The sequence below is a fragment of the Drosophila subpulchrella genome, chromosome 3R (assembly GCF_014743375.2).
Source record: "Drosophila subpulchrella strain 33 F10 #4 breed RU33 chromosome 3R, RU_Dsub_v1.1 Primary Assembly, whole genome shotgun sequence".
Classification (NCBI taxonomy): domain Eukaryota; kingdom Metazoa; phylum Arthropoda; class Insecta; order Diptera; family Drosophilidae; genus Drosophila; species Drosophila subpulchrella.
The window spans coordinates 9,128,086-9,141,864 of record NC_050609.1 but is presented as its reverse complement, the minus strand read 5'-3'; the positions used below and the strand labels follow the sequence as shown (position 1 = coordinate 9,141,864).

Sequence of the window (13,779 nt, the reverse complement as noted above, 5' to 3'; positions counted from 1 at the left end):
AAAAACTGTCCAGGAAATGTCTCCAAGTGAGTTTTTAGTACTATACCTTTTGGGTAAAGGATTAAAGTATTTTTCGAAAATGTAATCCTTCTCCTTCTTATCTGCATTACAATTACTGAAGAGTAGATTGCAAACGTAAAAAATATATTTCGTAGTAAAAGTATCGTTAGATACTTGAGTACTAACGTTTTTGTAATTTTCAAAAAACTCTTCCATCCCCGTTTTTGCAGTGTGCAATACTTCCCCATTTCAAAGCGATAAACTTAAATTCCCATTAAATAAAGAAATGCAATCCTTTTAATCTTTAGAGATTCACACGTTAATTTTATTTTGTTTTGTTAATAAATATTTATTCGTTTCATTAGTAATTAGTTTATATGCTTATTAAGAGTTACGGAGATTACAGCAGTACGAAAACAAATCGATTGGAATGGCTGGCGAACGTGCCAAATAATTTAGCTACTTAAAACAATTAGTATTTGTTATTATAAGTGTAGATGAATTGAATTTGGTTTTCAAACAATTAGAGTCACACAGTCGATATTCCTAGTTATAACTAGCTATTATAGTATGCTGATCTATTAATACCTGTTGCAGTGATATTAATACATTAATTGATAAGTACAAATGGCATTTGCATTGCGAAATGATTCGTGTTGTTTCATAAATACTTAAGGTGGCTATTTAACAATAAAAATGGAGGTATTTACACTAGAACTAGAACTAGAAACTATAGAACTATAGAACTACAGATCTATTGTGTCTACTGCTCGGCATCGCTGGACCCGATGCTCTTGTCGGGGGTGTGGGATCTGCTGGAGGCCTTGGAGGCGCAGGATCGCACGGACAGATCCTCCGGCTCGCTGTCGCAGTAGCTTTCGTTGGAGGCCTCACTGTGGGCCAAGGGACTCAGGCGCTTCATCAGCGCTTCGTTGAAGGGATATGTGGCGATGTCGAGATCGGGTTCGGACCCGCCGTTCACCATCTGGTTGGGATTGTAGTGGCTGTTGGGTGCACTTCCTCCGCCGCCGCCGCCGCCGCCGCCGGGTTGCATCGAAGCTGCGGCCGCTGCGAAGGCCAGGAAGTTCAAGCTGGCATTGAAGAGCTTGCACCAATCCAGCAGAGCCGCCCCCTGGCCATCGGCTCCTCCGCCAGCGGTAATGGGCGTGGGCGTGGCACTGGCCGGAGTCACTGGTGCTATCACAGGCGCTAGATCCGCAGGATTCGGGAAGGGTGCTGGCAGTAGGGGTATGGCGGTGTCCGGAAACATGGCAGTCTTAACCTGCTCCGTAGCTGGAGGATTCCCGTCCAAAGCATTATTGTTCTTATCGTTCATCTGCTCCGGCTGATTGGTTAGGTTCATCCGCTTGGCCGGATCCTTGGCCCAGTTCTTCACACTCAGCAGGGGATAATTGTTTTTGCTGTAATCCTCGGAGGCAGCGGTTGAATCAACCACCTTGTTGTTGTTGTCCTCCGCCTTGGGTGCATCCATTTCGGCAGTCTGGGGAGGGGTTAGTTTGGAGTTGAGCAGGGCCAGGAGATTCAGCTGGTGCAGCATGTTGTTGGAGTAGTCCATAACTCCGGCCGACTGACTTGGATGCACTTGCTCCGGATGCAAACCGCCTGTCTTTTTGACAAATTCCACCAGGCTTAGTTTCTCCAGGAGCGACTCACCCTGCCCAGGATAATCGGCCGGGGAGTAGGGCAGTGCCCCAAAGCCCAGCTCCTCGTAATTCGGAGGCAGGGCCACGAATTTGGGGGGCAGTTGGAGTTGCAGCTCGAACTTGGCGCGCTTCTCTGGGGGCGTGTCCAGACCCAGGTGATCGGGACCCAGCTGGCGGCACATGAAGCGCAGCTTCTGCTCGTTCTTGCACCAGCCACGCAGCGTGGACTCGGGAACACCTATATCACGGGAAACACTGGCCTTGGTCTCGCCATTGTGGATGCGCTGTATGGCGCGCACCTTATCGTTGGGCGTGAGGTTACGCAGCGGACGCTTGCCGCGCGTGCTCATCCGGATGTTCATGTGCTGGTAGGCGGAGATATCCATGGTGGGCTCTACGATTTCGATCTGAAGCGCGGACTTTGGCGGATGCGAATGGGACTCCGATTGCGATTGCGACTGCGAATGCGAATGCGACCACCGGTGTGCACTCCTCGAACTCGCAGAAGGATGTGATTGTGAATCCGATTCCGCGAAAGGCGAACGGCGAGCGGCGAACGGCGAACTGCGAAAGGCGACCGCCGAGATGAGCCGATGATGATTTTGCGGCGAAGAGAACGGCGGACCGTTTGATTCGACCAACGACCAATGGAGAACGAGAGGCGCCACTCTCTCCTTTCTCTTACTCTACCCCACCACCACCAGCGCAACAACTTGTTACTCATGTCCCGCTCGCGCCTGCTCTCTCCCGAAATTCGCTGTGCTCTGCGGGATATGGACTCTCTTAACATTGTCCTGGTCATCCTCTTGCCTCCCCTTCCGCCATCCTCTTCGCGGATATATTGTATAGATGTGGATGTGACTTTCGATGTGGATGCACATTTCCAAATTGTCTCCTGCACGTGGCCAAGTGTGTGTGAGTGTGATTGTGCTCCTGTGTTTATATAAAAACCAGTTATTTACCTCCCATAAACATTCTCCACTGCGAGAGTGTGTTTGGCCAACCTTCTCGCACTCGCATCTACATTCGCATCCACATTCGCATCCACATCCGCATGTGCGTGAGCGGATCTGATACGGACGTGGACCTGGTTGCACTTTTGGGTCGCGATTCTTCCAAAGAATAACACAATTTCACTCTGGATTATTTGCACTGACCATCTGTGTATTTGCACTAATTTCGTTGGCACTTCTTGTACCTTGTTTATTATGTTTTCATATCATAGACTTTCACCCTTATAAAATTAAAGTAAAAGAAAAATACGAATATAAAATGTTTTCGGGAATAAACATACATATATAGTACTGAAAATTTGAATATCCCTAAAAATATCAACTGTGGTCCATTTCATTAGTTGTGGTATACGGTTTCTAATCATTATTTATTCCACTGTCTTCCATATTTCAAACTCCCATAAAAGAAATACAAAATATTACACATTTTGTTAAATTAATGCAATCGCTACATTTTTGAATGTCAATATACCTAAAACATCCTTGTTTTTGTTGGTTAATACTTTGAATTTATTAAAAAAACAAATAAAGCTGTTTTCGCAAAATTAAACATCGCACACTAGACCCACTTCAAAACTTTTGACTAAAACTGTATGCGAAAAGTCGAAAGAAACATCGTTTTATAACGCAAACAACGTAATCGAGTATAAGGACCTTGTTAAATTAAATTAAGCTATGAAAATACTTTGAAGATAACTGGCGTTAGCACTACATTACAATTATTTTATATAACAAAGCGGCTGCGTAGTCAACTTATCTTTGCTATAGATAAACTAATAAAAGCTTTCAGCTTCGGATGAATGGAATATTTTAAAAGTTTTAAAATATATTTAAGCCAACGTTCAAAATGACTAAAATAATTCAAAACTTACGACACCAAATTGTATTATGTAAAACAATTGTACAATTTACATACCATGACTACCTAATCAACAAGAGATCCTTTAAAAAATTCCACAGAAATTCTGAGCGCGAAAATACGTACCAAGTAGTTGCCTACTTTTTGGCGAATAGTACTTAGAATATGAGCAACAATAAAAACCTCAATAAAATGTTATTCTCCTTATTATTAAATAAGTTGACTTTCATATTTTACTTACCATTATAAGTGTACCAAAGAAAATGTTAGTCCATTTTTTATAGAGTATTTGTTACGCAATGAAAAAATCACACATTCCTTTTTATAATACTTTTTTTATTGTGTTATTAAAAGACACATTTTAGAAAGTAAGTAGCCTTTAGTATTTATGTTTGATTTACACATATTTAAATAAATTTTCTATTAACTTTAATTTATTAGATTACACCTACATGTATTGATTAATTTCCGTGTTGCTGTATTTTATAACTATATCATTATTTATCATTAAACATTTATTTGTCACAAAAATGTACGTTGAATTAAAATCAACAAATAAACGTTTACTGCAGCTTATTAAATTGCAATAATTATAATAAAAGCTTGGTTGTTTATAAAATTAATCAAATTTCGTTTTAAAAATTATTTTGGATGCATTAAAACAAAACAGTGAAATTAAAATACGAAAATAAAATGTCTGTAATTTTATAAATACTTTCTGTATAAATATGAGGAAACGGTATTTATTTTAAGTCTCAATTTATACATACATACAAATTTAAATATATACATAACCTATGTTGGCAGTTAGCCCTTACATTTTGTACATACATTTTATTGTTATTATATACATAATTTGTTTCAGTCGAAGGCTTATTAAACTAATTCTGAACGCATACGTCAAATGCACATACCCATATATGTAAATATCTTAATATATACTACATGCCTTACCTTAAAGGTAAATAAAAAGAGATAACTATTCGGGGGCAATATTTGGTAATTACTTGCATTAATCGTAAACAATTCAATTCGAACAATTGTAAATGGCGATTTGATTGAGGTGTGCAATAAAAACTAACAGTTCATTAAAAGGAAACAATACATCATGATTAAATATTCAAATATTGAGCAATAAATGCATGGGTGCGGATTTTAGTGGTATCTTCGGATGCCATCCAAGTGCCTTTTAAGAAACAATCGGTAATTAAAAGTAAGTCTTTAACTTATTGTGCTGGTCATCAAAATTCGATTAATGATCACTGATATTGCGTATCAGTAAAATTGTAAAACAATTAATTGTATTGCAATGCATTATGTAGATGCCTGTGAGTATGTGGATTCAGTTTGCTAAAAATTTATTCGTGAGTATATTTATGGGAATTTATCAACAATTGTGAATATATGCGTGAACTTTTATTTAACACCCCTTAACTTAAATTTACTTTATCGTTAGTAACAAATGTTAATAGCTTATAGATAATGATCCCATTTGCCCAATGCAACGACCTCCCTCTTCATCGAAGGTAGCCAAAGTTAATCGAGACAGCTTATTGCATAAAACTCCATTTCCATTATTTTGAATAGGATTTGGCTCTGAAAAAAGGTTAATAATATTTATTAAACTAGTTTCTAACACTATTAGTATAACATTATATTAGTTATAAGTAATGACTAAAGTTTATTAAAAGATTACTATTTTACATTCATATCAAATGTCTTACCATCGTGAAAAGGTTCTTGAGGGTTACCCTCTTGTTTTTTGTTTCTTATTTGATCCGTAAAATGTGATATAAGTGCGTCTATCATGGCAGCTTGCTTTGAAAATATTTGCATCAGTTTTGATACTTGTATTCCGTTCTCGACAGCATCGAACTGAAAAACAAATAATTTTATATACTTGTTTTTATAAAGAGTAAATTCCCAAATACCTGCAAGAATATACAAGTGAGGCATTCGGGATCATCACTTGCACTTGGCTTTGCGTAATCCCAAGACAAATCCTCGTATCGCAATCCCAGCAAGAGAGTCTTTAAAAAACATGTGGTTGTATCGTTAATAGAGGCTTAAAAGTGCTAGATAAATATTTATCAAACTTACACATTCGTACGGATCTATTATAAAAACTCCCCTTTCATTAACTGCGACCAAAACCTCCATATCCTTTTGGTTGACCAATGCCATAATTCCCCTAACAGGCTGTTCTATTTGTCCATGGAAATATGCGGCGCTAAGATGATGTATTGAATAATTAAGATTTTATAAAATAGATTAGATACCATTTAACATACCCATAGAATGGTAGTGCCCAACAAAATTCCAAGTATTTCCTCATTAACTTTCGGGTGGTGGCTGTTTGGGGTACCCGTTTAAACTGTTCCAAAAGCTTGACCTCCGCAGAATTCTTCTGACTTATGGGTAGCCACAACCAAGTGGAGCTCTTGGCAACGTGTGGTGGCAAAAACCTGGCTTGATTTTCCCTGAATTATATAAATACATTTAAAGTTAGTTAATACTAAAATATTTATTTTAGTTTATTTGACTTACCGAAAGAAACCTATTGTATGGGTGTGGGAATTGTAGGGACCCAGTTCGATTCGAGCTTGAATACCACCCAGCATAAGTGAATGCACAGGCTCCATAATATATCTTCCTGTCAGCACATTATTTCTGGCTTCTTCATAAAGAAGCTCTAAGATTCGATGATCCCTGAAAATATAATTAATTATAAATTATTATTTAGTTTTATAGTTTTGAAATTGTAAATGTTTGTTAAGCCATACTTTATTTTCTCTTCATCTCGTTTGGAAAAGAAAACGTTTCTCTTTAAGACTATCATGGGTTCGTCAAACTTCCGATCACTGGGACTGCTATTGCTGAACTTCTGGAGCAAACTCGGCCACGCGACTCGCACGATATAGGGGCAGTGATGGGCCTTCAGCTGCATTTCCAGTAAAGCACTTGTCATCCACAATCCGAAAACACTCTGTGCCAGCAATTTGTTGGATATACCCAGCTCTTCACATCCCAAGGCAGCTGCCAACATCACTTGCGATGGACACTGCGATGTGCCCTCGATCTCCATGTGAACCGCCACCCGAGACATAAGATATACGCATGTAGGGATTACCTAAAAATGGAGTGAATATTAAAATATGCTAGAACTCGAATAGTAAAGGTATTATATTACATTTTGGAGAGCACGGGTAAGATTGGAAGCAGCTTTGCCAGCATTAGTGAAATTCGAAGTTGAGCTTGTTGCCATTATGCGTTTTTGGATTGTAGGATTGGATTGGGCATCGTTGCCGTTGTTGCATTTGTGGTGTTGTGGCATGAATGAGGAATTGGTGAGCACTCCTAAAAAGATTTGAACAAAAGATATTGATATGATCATTACTACAATCTTAAACAATATTTTGTGGTACAGTAATGGACGCCAGCAGAATAAGCAGAGCTTCGGCAGAGAAAATTGGTATCCCATGGGCTGGCTGCGCTGCTTCTGCTGGCGACCACTGATCGAAGAACTTAGCCTTTGACATATTTGTACTTAATCATTGTGAGTTGGAAAGCTTATAAATGACTAATCAAATAAATTACTTTTGAAATTAATAAACTTTTTCAAAGGAGTAGGGATACGATACTATGGAGAGTGATCTAAAGAGCTCTTACCGGATGGACTCCTCAGGTCGGAAAGGGGACAAAGTGCACTTGCGTTGTTCATCATATTGGCGCCCATGTCGGAGAGTCCTCCAAGACAGGGGGCATTTCCGGAGGCGGCCATGGCGGAGGAGACCTGTGCCGGCGACAGGCAGTCGCCCTCATTCTGCCCCGTGCTCACCACACTGGACACACTGGCCGATGAGGCGAAGGTGCTGCCCACCGCCGTTTGGATCTGGGCCGTGGTCACCACCCGGTGTACGGTGTACATGATCGGGGGAACGGGCATATTGACAGAGCCCAGGGAGACAGGCACCTGCTGGTCGCACGTGACCACACTGGAGCTATTCTGATGGGTTTGGGTGGCTGCCACGCGTCCACCACCGGAGCCATTGCCTCCGGCGCTCGGGAAGATCGCACAGTTGTCGAAGGCATCTGGTGGATCGGCCACCGAGCTCTGTAATTGGGGCAACTGATGGATTGGTTCCGGGTGGTTCAGCTGGTGGTTATGTTGAAGCGATTGCTGAATGTGGAGAAAGTTGGCTTGTTGCTGCTGTTGGTGCAAATGTTGCTGGTGCTGCTGGTGCTGCTGGTGCTGCTGATGCTGCTGATGCTGCTGGAGTTGCTGGTGTTGCTGGTGTTGCTGATGTTGCTGATGTTGCTGGTGTTGCTGCTGCTGTTGTTGTTGATGCTGTTGGTGCTGATGTTGCTGCTGGTGCATGTGCTGTTGCTGCGGCTGATGAGCTTGGTGCTGCGGTATTGCTGCTGCGGCATTATTGGCTAGATAGTAATCATCGCGACACTTGACATCCGTGGTGTTGTAATATAAATGCGATCTGAAAAATATACTTTGATAGTTAAAAACACTCAATTTTGTTATGTTTTAGTAACACGCACTCGTAGTCTTGAGTAGATAGCTTTTTTCGATTATACTGCAAAGTTCCCAATGGAACAGTCATTATGTTGATATAGTTCCCCGGATTGGCAGTATTTTTGCTGCATTGCCCACTGTTGCTGCAGACGGACCCTCCATACGGACTTCCCATGTTGCCGTTTCCACTGAGCGACTTATTGTTCCCATTGCGCGGCACCAAGTCCTTGGAGTTGTACCCCGATTGCGGTTGGCCGGAGCTACATGTCACATAATCCTGGCCCGCATTCATGTTCAACCCATAGTTGAGTTTGTTCGACGAATGTTGGGGAATGGAAGTCGAGGAGTTCTGCTGCATGGCGCTCCGGCAGTAATAATGATTTGGCTCCATGTTCTTGAAATTAAAATAAAAATCATTGGTTAAATATTAATGAAGAAAATAATAAAATAATTTAACATGTTTTAAATTTATAATTAAAGTTGTTTTTTATCTCACCGTTTTTATAAGTAGAACTGCTGCTAACAAATATGATTAATTGCTGTCAACGCCTTTTTGGGGTTCGCTTGAGCAATCAGGAAAGTCCTCATTTTATCTGGCAGTTGTGAATAATTCACAAAACTCCATTATTACCCAAATATTAGCTCTCGATTTGCATTTCTGAAATTTAAATAGATAGTAATTTATTGGATTGTTATTTAGAACCCTGATAATTACAAAAACCCAACTGTAAAGGTATTATCAAAAATGAAAGGTAGTGAATTAGATTATTTAAACATTAGTAGTGATCCAAAATTAACTTTGTTTGCATGCCATTAACATTCTGTTTGCTGGACCGTTCTCTATAGAAAATTTTATAATAACAAAATGGTCCTTAGTTCTGATTCTTGGTTTTTCGAGCAGGTGCAATAGAGGGTATGCTGTATACACACATGTCCGTACATACCTACACGAACATCTGTAGGTGCGAATAGGGGTACTTTTATGTACGTCATGCTAAGTCTAGTGCAAGGAAGTATGTCAACATGGGCATAACTTTAATTTTATAATTGGAGGCACGTAAACACTGTATGTTAATTTTGCTCACATGGATGGAAAAAAAGTCCTCCGTCCTTAATCAATACATGCCTTCATATGTATGCATACACACACACACTTACAGACACACACGCACATATCCTTCTAACTGGGTGGGACTTTGAAGGCCATAGTTTTTCACCGAACCATCGCCTCCCCAATTTAATTTTATTCCTTTCAAACGCGTTCCTTCGATTGGGAAGCACTCCGGATCTGGTTAAATGTATCTACATCTCTGCAAAAGCCTCGAACGCACTCAAACGGATGGCTTTGAAAAAATGTGTTACACGGACTTCGCTCGAAAGATACATTTTCCGCTGTATTGTCTTTTGTTGCGGGGCGCTCCGTGATTTGCAAGCTTCGGGCTTGTTTGCTCATTCATCGGGCCTCGGATGGCTTTATTTTTTCATTTCTATATTGGCCAGGCGAATGGAGGGTTTTTACTCAAGCGATTCCATATATCGAACGATGACGAGAAGTACCCAAAACTTTTTAGTACACAAAATGCCAAAACAGGCGAGTTAGCACCAAAATATCTACTTATACAACACCACTTTTGAACACAGTCAACCGAAGTAAACAAACACATGCAAACTCGGGCTCCATATGAGGCGCATGCGCCCCAAAATCCCTGCTGAAAATCTGCCCAGCAACCAGACTATCGATAAAAGACGGATTCAACCGTTTACAAAATCAATATGTACCGCTTTTTGATAAGGGACTAAAATATAAGCTTAGATAGTTCTGTATACAATCTCTTTTATTCAATCAACTAGCATTTCTTTTAAAAGCATTTTAAACACTTCTTATCAATATGGTTCAACATTTTGTATACAATTTTTATTTATTTATTTGTGATACTTTTGCAGTTGTGGGGCTGATAGCTTGACCTTTCCTGGAATATTTCTTGCCATGGACTCCTCCTTTATACTTTTCAGTAAATCCTTCTCACGAGCATTGCAGCCTTTTTCCTTGGCAAATATGTTGAGAGCTAGTTTCGCAGCCTTTCCTCTTTTACCAGTTCCTGGGGTGAGCTTCACTTTGAATCTATAAAAATAAATTATGGTTTTGTTAAAAAAGATTTATACAAATCAGTACGACTAATAATCCATTTATATTTAAAATAGGTTTTTTAAAAAGTTTAAGGGACTAAATAAAAATAAACACAATTTTAAGCTACTTACTTAAGCATTAAAAATAATTAACGAAATAATAATGATTAATTTTAACTTACTTGTAGTTTTGCAAGGCCTGATAGGGAGCCACTACAGGAATTGCAAAGAGCAACTCATCTCCCTCGTGTGGCTGCCCAGTCAGACTGTTGAGTATATCCACATCACCGCCGACGGGCACTTCATCAGCATCCTCCAATTCCACTGGGTTTTTGGGAGCTGCGCTTTTATCTGGTTTCACATACTGCTTTATAACCTCGCTCTTCTCCACCACTTTTTCAGCAGCTGCCTGGGGCTTTTCCTTGCCCGAAGACTTGAGAATCATCATACGAATTTCACGCTCCTCATCATCTTGATCCTTGTATTTTTGTTTCATTTTCTTCAGTTTGCCCTTCTGACCTCTCTTAACCTGCGATGGATTTTTGGGCTCAGTGCTTACAGGGGCAACTTCCTGTTTGGCAGCTTCCTGTTTCGCAGCTCGTGCTTTGTCTTCTTTAGTCTTTTTAGCACTAACTTGCTTCTTGCGGCTTGGACCAGCCAAAATAATGGTCGTTTCCTCATCCAGGGGTTTAGTTGAAAGTTTTTCGACCACCTCTTCTATCTCTTCAGTCCCTTCGTTCTCTGCATTTATGGAGTCGGATCTGACTATTATGCGGCCAGTATCGTGTTCAATCTTTACTTCCGTATTGGGAAAACCAGTAATCTCAGTATTAGAACTTTGCTCCTCGACATTTGTAGTGGGATTTGTTTCAGTATCTTCACCGTCGGACAAAAGATCATGCTCAACTTCAGTTTCTTTAACATTTTGATCAATCTGATCATCATCCAAGCTTCTAACTTTACGTTCGCCCAAATGGCGCTCAATAAAACTGTCTTCCAACTTGAAAAGTAAACTTAGACCCATAGTCAAGTGGCAGGATGGCAGGAAGTTCTTCTTTCCTCTGATCATAAAGCTACCAGTTGCCAAGTACTCTCCAGTTGGTGCGGTTTTGCTGACCTGATCACTTGTCACCCAGTAGGAATTTGTTACCACCTTGGCATCCCAAGCCACACTGTACGATATAGCCATAGATCCAGCTTCGAGCAACGTTTTGGGAGGTATATCCTCTCCTGTGGGATTCTGTATTATAACACTCGAGGCACCTTGAATCTCAGCGTGCACATAAATGTCTTTCGGACGCATATATCTGAAAAATATAATTTTAGTTATAACAAAGTAAACAATACAATGATTTCAAAATCCTAACCTTTTAACAATAAGCTCGTTCTGCTGCGCATCTCTGCCTCCAATAACCAAATAATTTTCAGAGCTTATAAACCAGTAAAACTTTTCAAACCAGAATACTTTACGGGCCTTTACGATGTTGGAAATAGTCCTTACTTCCTTGAGCGTTTGTTGTGTCTTGCGCTCAGCAGATTTAAGCGCTTTTTGGGAAGCATCTACCGTTTTCTTTTCCTTTTGAGCAGCTGAACGTTTCTTATCGTAGTATCGACGGGCGTTGGCCCAGGCAGATAGTGCTAAATCCACATCCACAACTGTCACCTCTGGAGTCTTAAGATCCTCGTCTTCATTATTATCATAAGGGTCACTGAGCATAAGCGATATATGGTTCGTTTCCAGCTTTAGCTGCTTTATGGAACTAGCTACAGCATCGCCATTCGCCTGGGCCTCCTTCACCAGCTCATGAATATCCGGCCAGGACAATTGACTAGCGATAGCCGACTGAACTGCCCGAATTGCATTATCCACCAGGCTTTGATTGGACGTAATAAGCTCTGCCTTCTTTCGGTCCACATCCTGAACTTTGGTCAACTCCTCCAGACGCTTTGCGTGGTCATTTTTAACATTGGACAGCTTCTTCAGAGCTTCACGCTCCTGATGCAGCGTTTTCATGTCAATCTTCTGCGATTCTTGAGTTGAATAAAATTCATCGACGGCATCCATAAATGACTCGAACGTGGCCTTTTCAAAGTTTTGAAATTGGACAAATAGGTAGGGATGGAATTCGATGTTTCTAAAGAAAAATTCCACTTTTCCATTCTCCGTCGGTTTCTCCTCTTTCACTTGAATAATGTATCCTTTGGTTTTTCCACTGTTTCCCTCGATTATAAGATCTTGGGCGCACTAAAAGATATAATATAATGGTAGCACTATTTTCAAAACTAATTATATAATTTAGATACTGACCTTCACAGCCTGTTTAAGAATTGGCAGGTCATTAACCATGTCGAATGGCTTCTGTTCCAGTTTAGCACTCTGTTGCTTCTTACGCTGCTTCTTACCACCTTTCTCTGGCTTTTCCTCCGCCTCAGGAGTGTCCTCGGCTTCTTCTCTTTTGATTACGTGATTATCCAAGCCGTGTGACAGAAGGATGTGCTCTATAACAGCCGGACCACAGTCTAAATTGGGCGTCAGGATCTGGCGCAAATAATCGCCGTTCTTGGCATTTTCCAGCAGTTTCTCCAGGGCCTCCGGCTGCAGTTCCTCGGTGGCCTGCTTGGCCCGTTTCACGGGGTATTTCTCGCGCATGGCGAAGCGCAGATTCTCGCCCTCCGTATGGGGACGCAGGATATACAACGTGGTCAACTCGTAGTCGGTCAGAATCACATTACCCCGATCGTAGAGCTCCAAAATAACATGGTAGGCGGCATCGCCGGTACCGAACTGAAAGTCCACGATACGATCGCCACCCAGTTGCTGGATCTTCTCCAGGCGCTTGTTCTTTAAGTGCTTTCTCAGCTTCATGCTGAATCCAGATGGGGCCATATTCTTGGGCCATTCGAATCGAGTGGTATGGAACCGGGTGCCGGATTCTAGCAGCAGGGTTACCTTCTCCACCGCTCCGGTCCCCTGCATCCGGAAGAGATAGGTCTTGTTATCCACGTCATAGATCTGATTCACTCGCCAGCCGACCAACCTGGAACATAAATATCACCTTGCCATTATCCCAAAATCGTTATAATCGTAGTTACTACATACTTTTGCAGTTCGGCCACTCCGCAGATTATATCAAAAGTATTGAAACGTGTCTTCATGGTTCCAGATCAAAAGTTGACGATGTCAACACGGAAAACGAAAGAAATTGAATTTATCTATCGCGCTAGCTTATCATTAAATATTAACAAACTTGCTATCTATGATAGATAGGTAAAAAACCTAAATGGAAACAGAATAAAAACAATTTTATTCCTGGCGAAATTAAATATCGGTGTATATAGTGATGGACGAACTTCAAATCAAATGTATCGATAATATGCGTATGTGTTGAGGATGATTGGGATTATAAATAAGTGTTTTGGGCGTGTATATTTACCAAACTAAATATCTATTTCACTTATTGCCTTACTAGAGTACTTTTAATTGTTTTGGCTAAAATTTAATAGTAAAATTAGTTTTCATTCATATCAGCTGTAATATATTCCATTCCATTTCGTTCCAAATGAACTATCGAAATCGTAGCTAATCGG

General features: G+C 40.7%; 3 protein-coding genes across 4 annotated transcripts; all 3 read right to left on the bottom strand.

The window, feature by feature from the left end:
• Positions 1 to 363: 363 nt before the first annotated feature.
• LOC119556083 (protein distal antenna-related) lies at positions 364 to 2,157 on the bottom strand. Its single transcript, XM_037867939.1, has one exon. It carries the CDS (start codon positions 2,048 to 2,050, stop codon positions 764 to 766), a length of 1,287 nt encoding a protein of 428 aa, XP_037723867.1. The 5' UTR covers positions 2,051 to 2,157; the 3' UTR covers positions 364 to 763.
• Positions 2,158 to 3,903: 1,746 nt separating this feature from the next.
• Positions 3,904 to 9,709, bottom strand: LOC119563287. Of its 2 annotated transcripts, none has more exons than XM_037876613.1 (12): positions 9,150 to 9,709; positions 8,561 to 8,722; positions 8,091 to 8,458; positions 7,206 to 8,029; positions 6,727 to 6,893; positions 6,320 to 6,666; positions 6,084 to 6,245; positions 5,828 to 6,016; positions 5,637 to 5,766; positions 5,468 to 5,566; positions 5,261 to 5,411; positions 3,904 to 5,132 (listed from the first exon to the last, which is right to left on the bottom strand). In XM_037876613.1, exons 3-12 carry the CDS (start codon positions 8,453 to 8,455, stop codon positions 5,002 to 5,004), a joined length of 2,565 nt encoding a protein of 854 aa, XP_037732541.1. In that variant the 5' UTR covers positions 8,456 to 8,458; positions 8,561 to 8,722; positions 9,150 to 9,709; the 3' UTR covers positions 3,904 to 5,001. The 2 variants fall into 2 exon arrangements, with proteins under 2 accessions (XP_037732541.1, XP_037732540.1); XM_037876612.1 differs by having other exon boundaries at positions 9,223 to 9,709.
• A 255-nt stretch (positions 9,710 to 9,964) lies between these two features.
• Positions 9,965 to 13,531, bottom strand: LOC119561018 (nuclear export mediator factor NEMF homolog). Its single transcript, XM_037874845.1, has 5 exons — positions 13,292 to 13,531; positions 12,500 to 13,229; positions 11,559 to 12,436; positions 10,374 to 11,498; positions 9,965 to 10,186 (listed from the first exon to the last, which is right to left on the bottom strand). Exons 1-5 carry the CDS (start codon positions 13,345 to 13,347, stop codon positions 9,988 to 9,990), a joined length of 2,988 nt encoding a protein of 995 aa, XP_037730773.1. The 5' UTR covers positions 13,348 to 13,531; the 3' UTR covers positions 9,965 to 9,987.
• Positions 13,532 to 13,779: the final 248 nt, after the last annotated feature.

What these genes read in the sequence shown, in the direction of transcription:
- LOC119561018 (XM_037874845.1), bottom strand. Translation starts at nt 13,347, where the DNA reads ATGAAGACACGTTTCAATACTTTTGATATAATCTGCGGAGTGGCCGAA. An exon ending in GGAGTGGCCGAACTGCAAAA is followed by an intron (nt 13,230 to 13,291) that starts GTATGTAGTAAC and finishes TTTATGTTCCAG; the next exon opens with GTTGGTCGGCTGGCGAGTGA. An exon ending in TTCTTAAACAGGCTGTGAAG is followed by an intron (nt 12,437 to 12,499) that starts GTCAGTATCTAA and finishes TATATCTTTTAG; the next exon opens with TGCGCCCAAGATCTTATAAT.
- LOC119563287 (XM_037876613.1), bottom strand. Translation starts at nt 8,455, where the DNA reads ATGGAGCCAAATCATTATTACTGCCGGAGCGCCATGCAGCAGAACTCC. An exon ending in CTATCTACTCAAGACTACGA is followed by an intron (nt 8,030 to 8,090) that starts GTGCGTGTTACT and finishes TATATTTTTCAG; the next exon opens with ATCGCATTTATATTACAACA. An exon ending in CGAGATGAAGAGAAAATAAA is followed by an intron (nt 6,246 to 6,319) that starts GTATGGCTTAAC and finishes TTATATTTTCAG; the next exon opens with GGATCATCGAATCTTAGAGC.
- LOC119556083 (XM_037867939.1), bottom strand. Translation starts at nt 2,050, where the DNA reads ATGGATATCTCCGCCTACCAGCACATGAACATCCGGATGAGCACGCGC.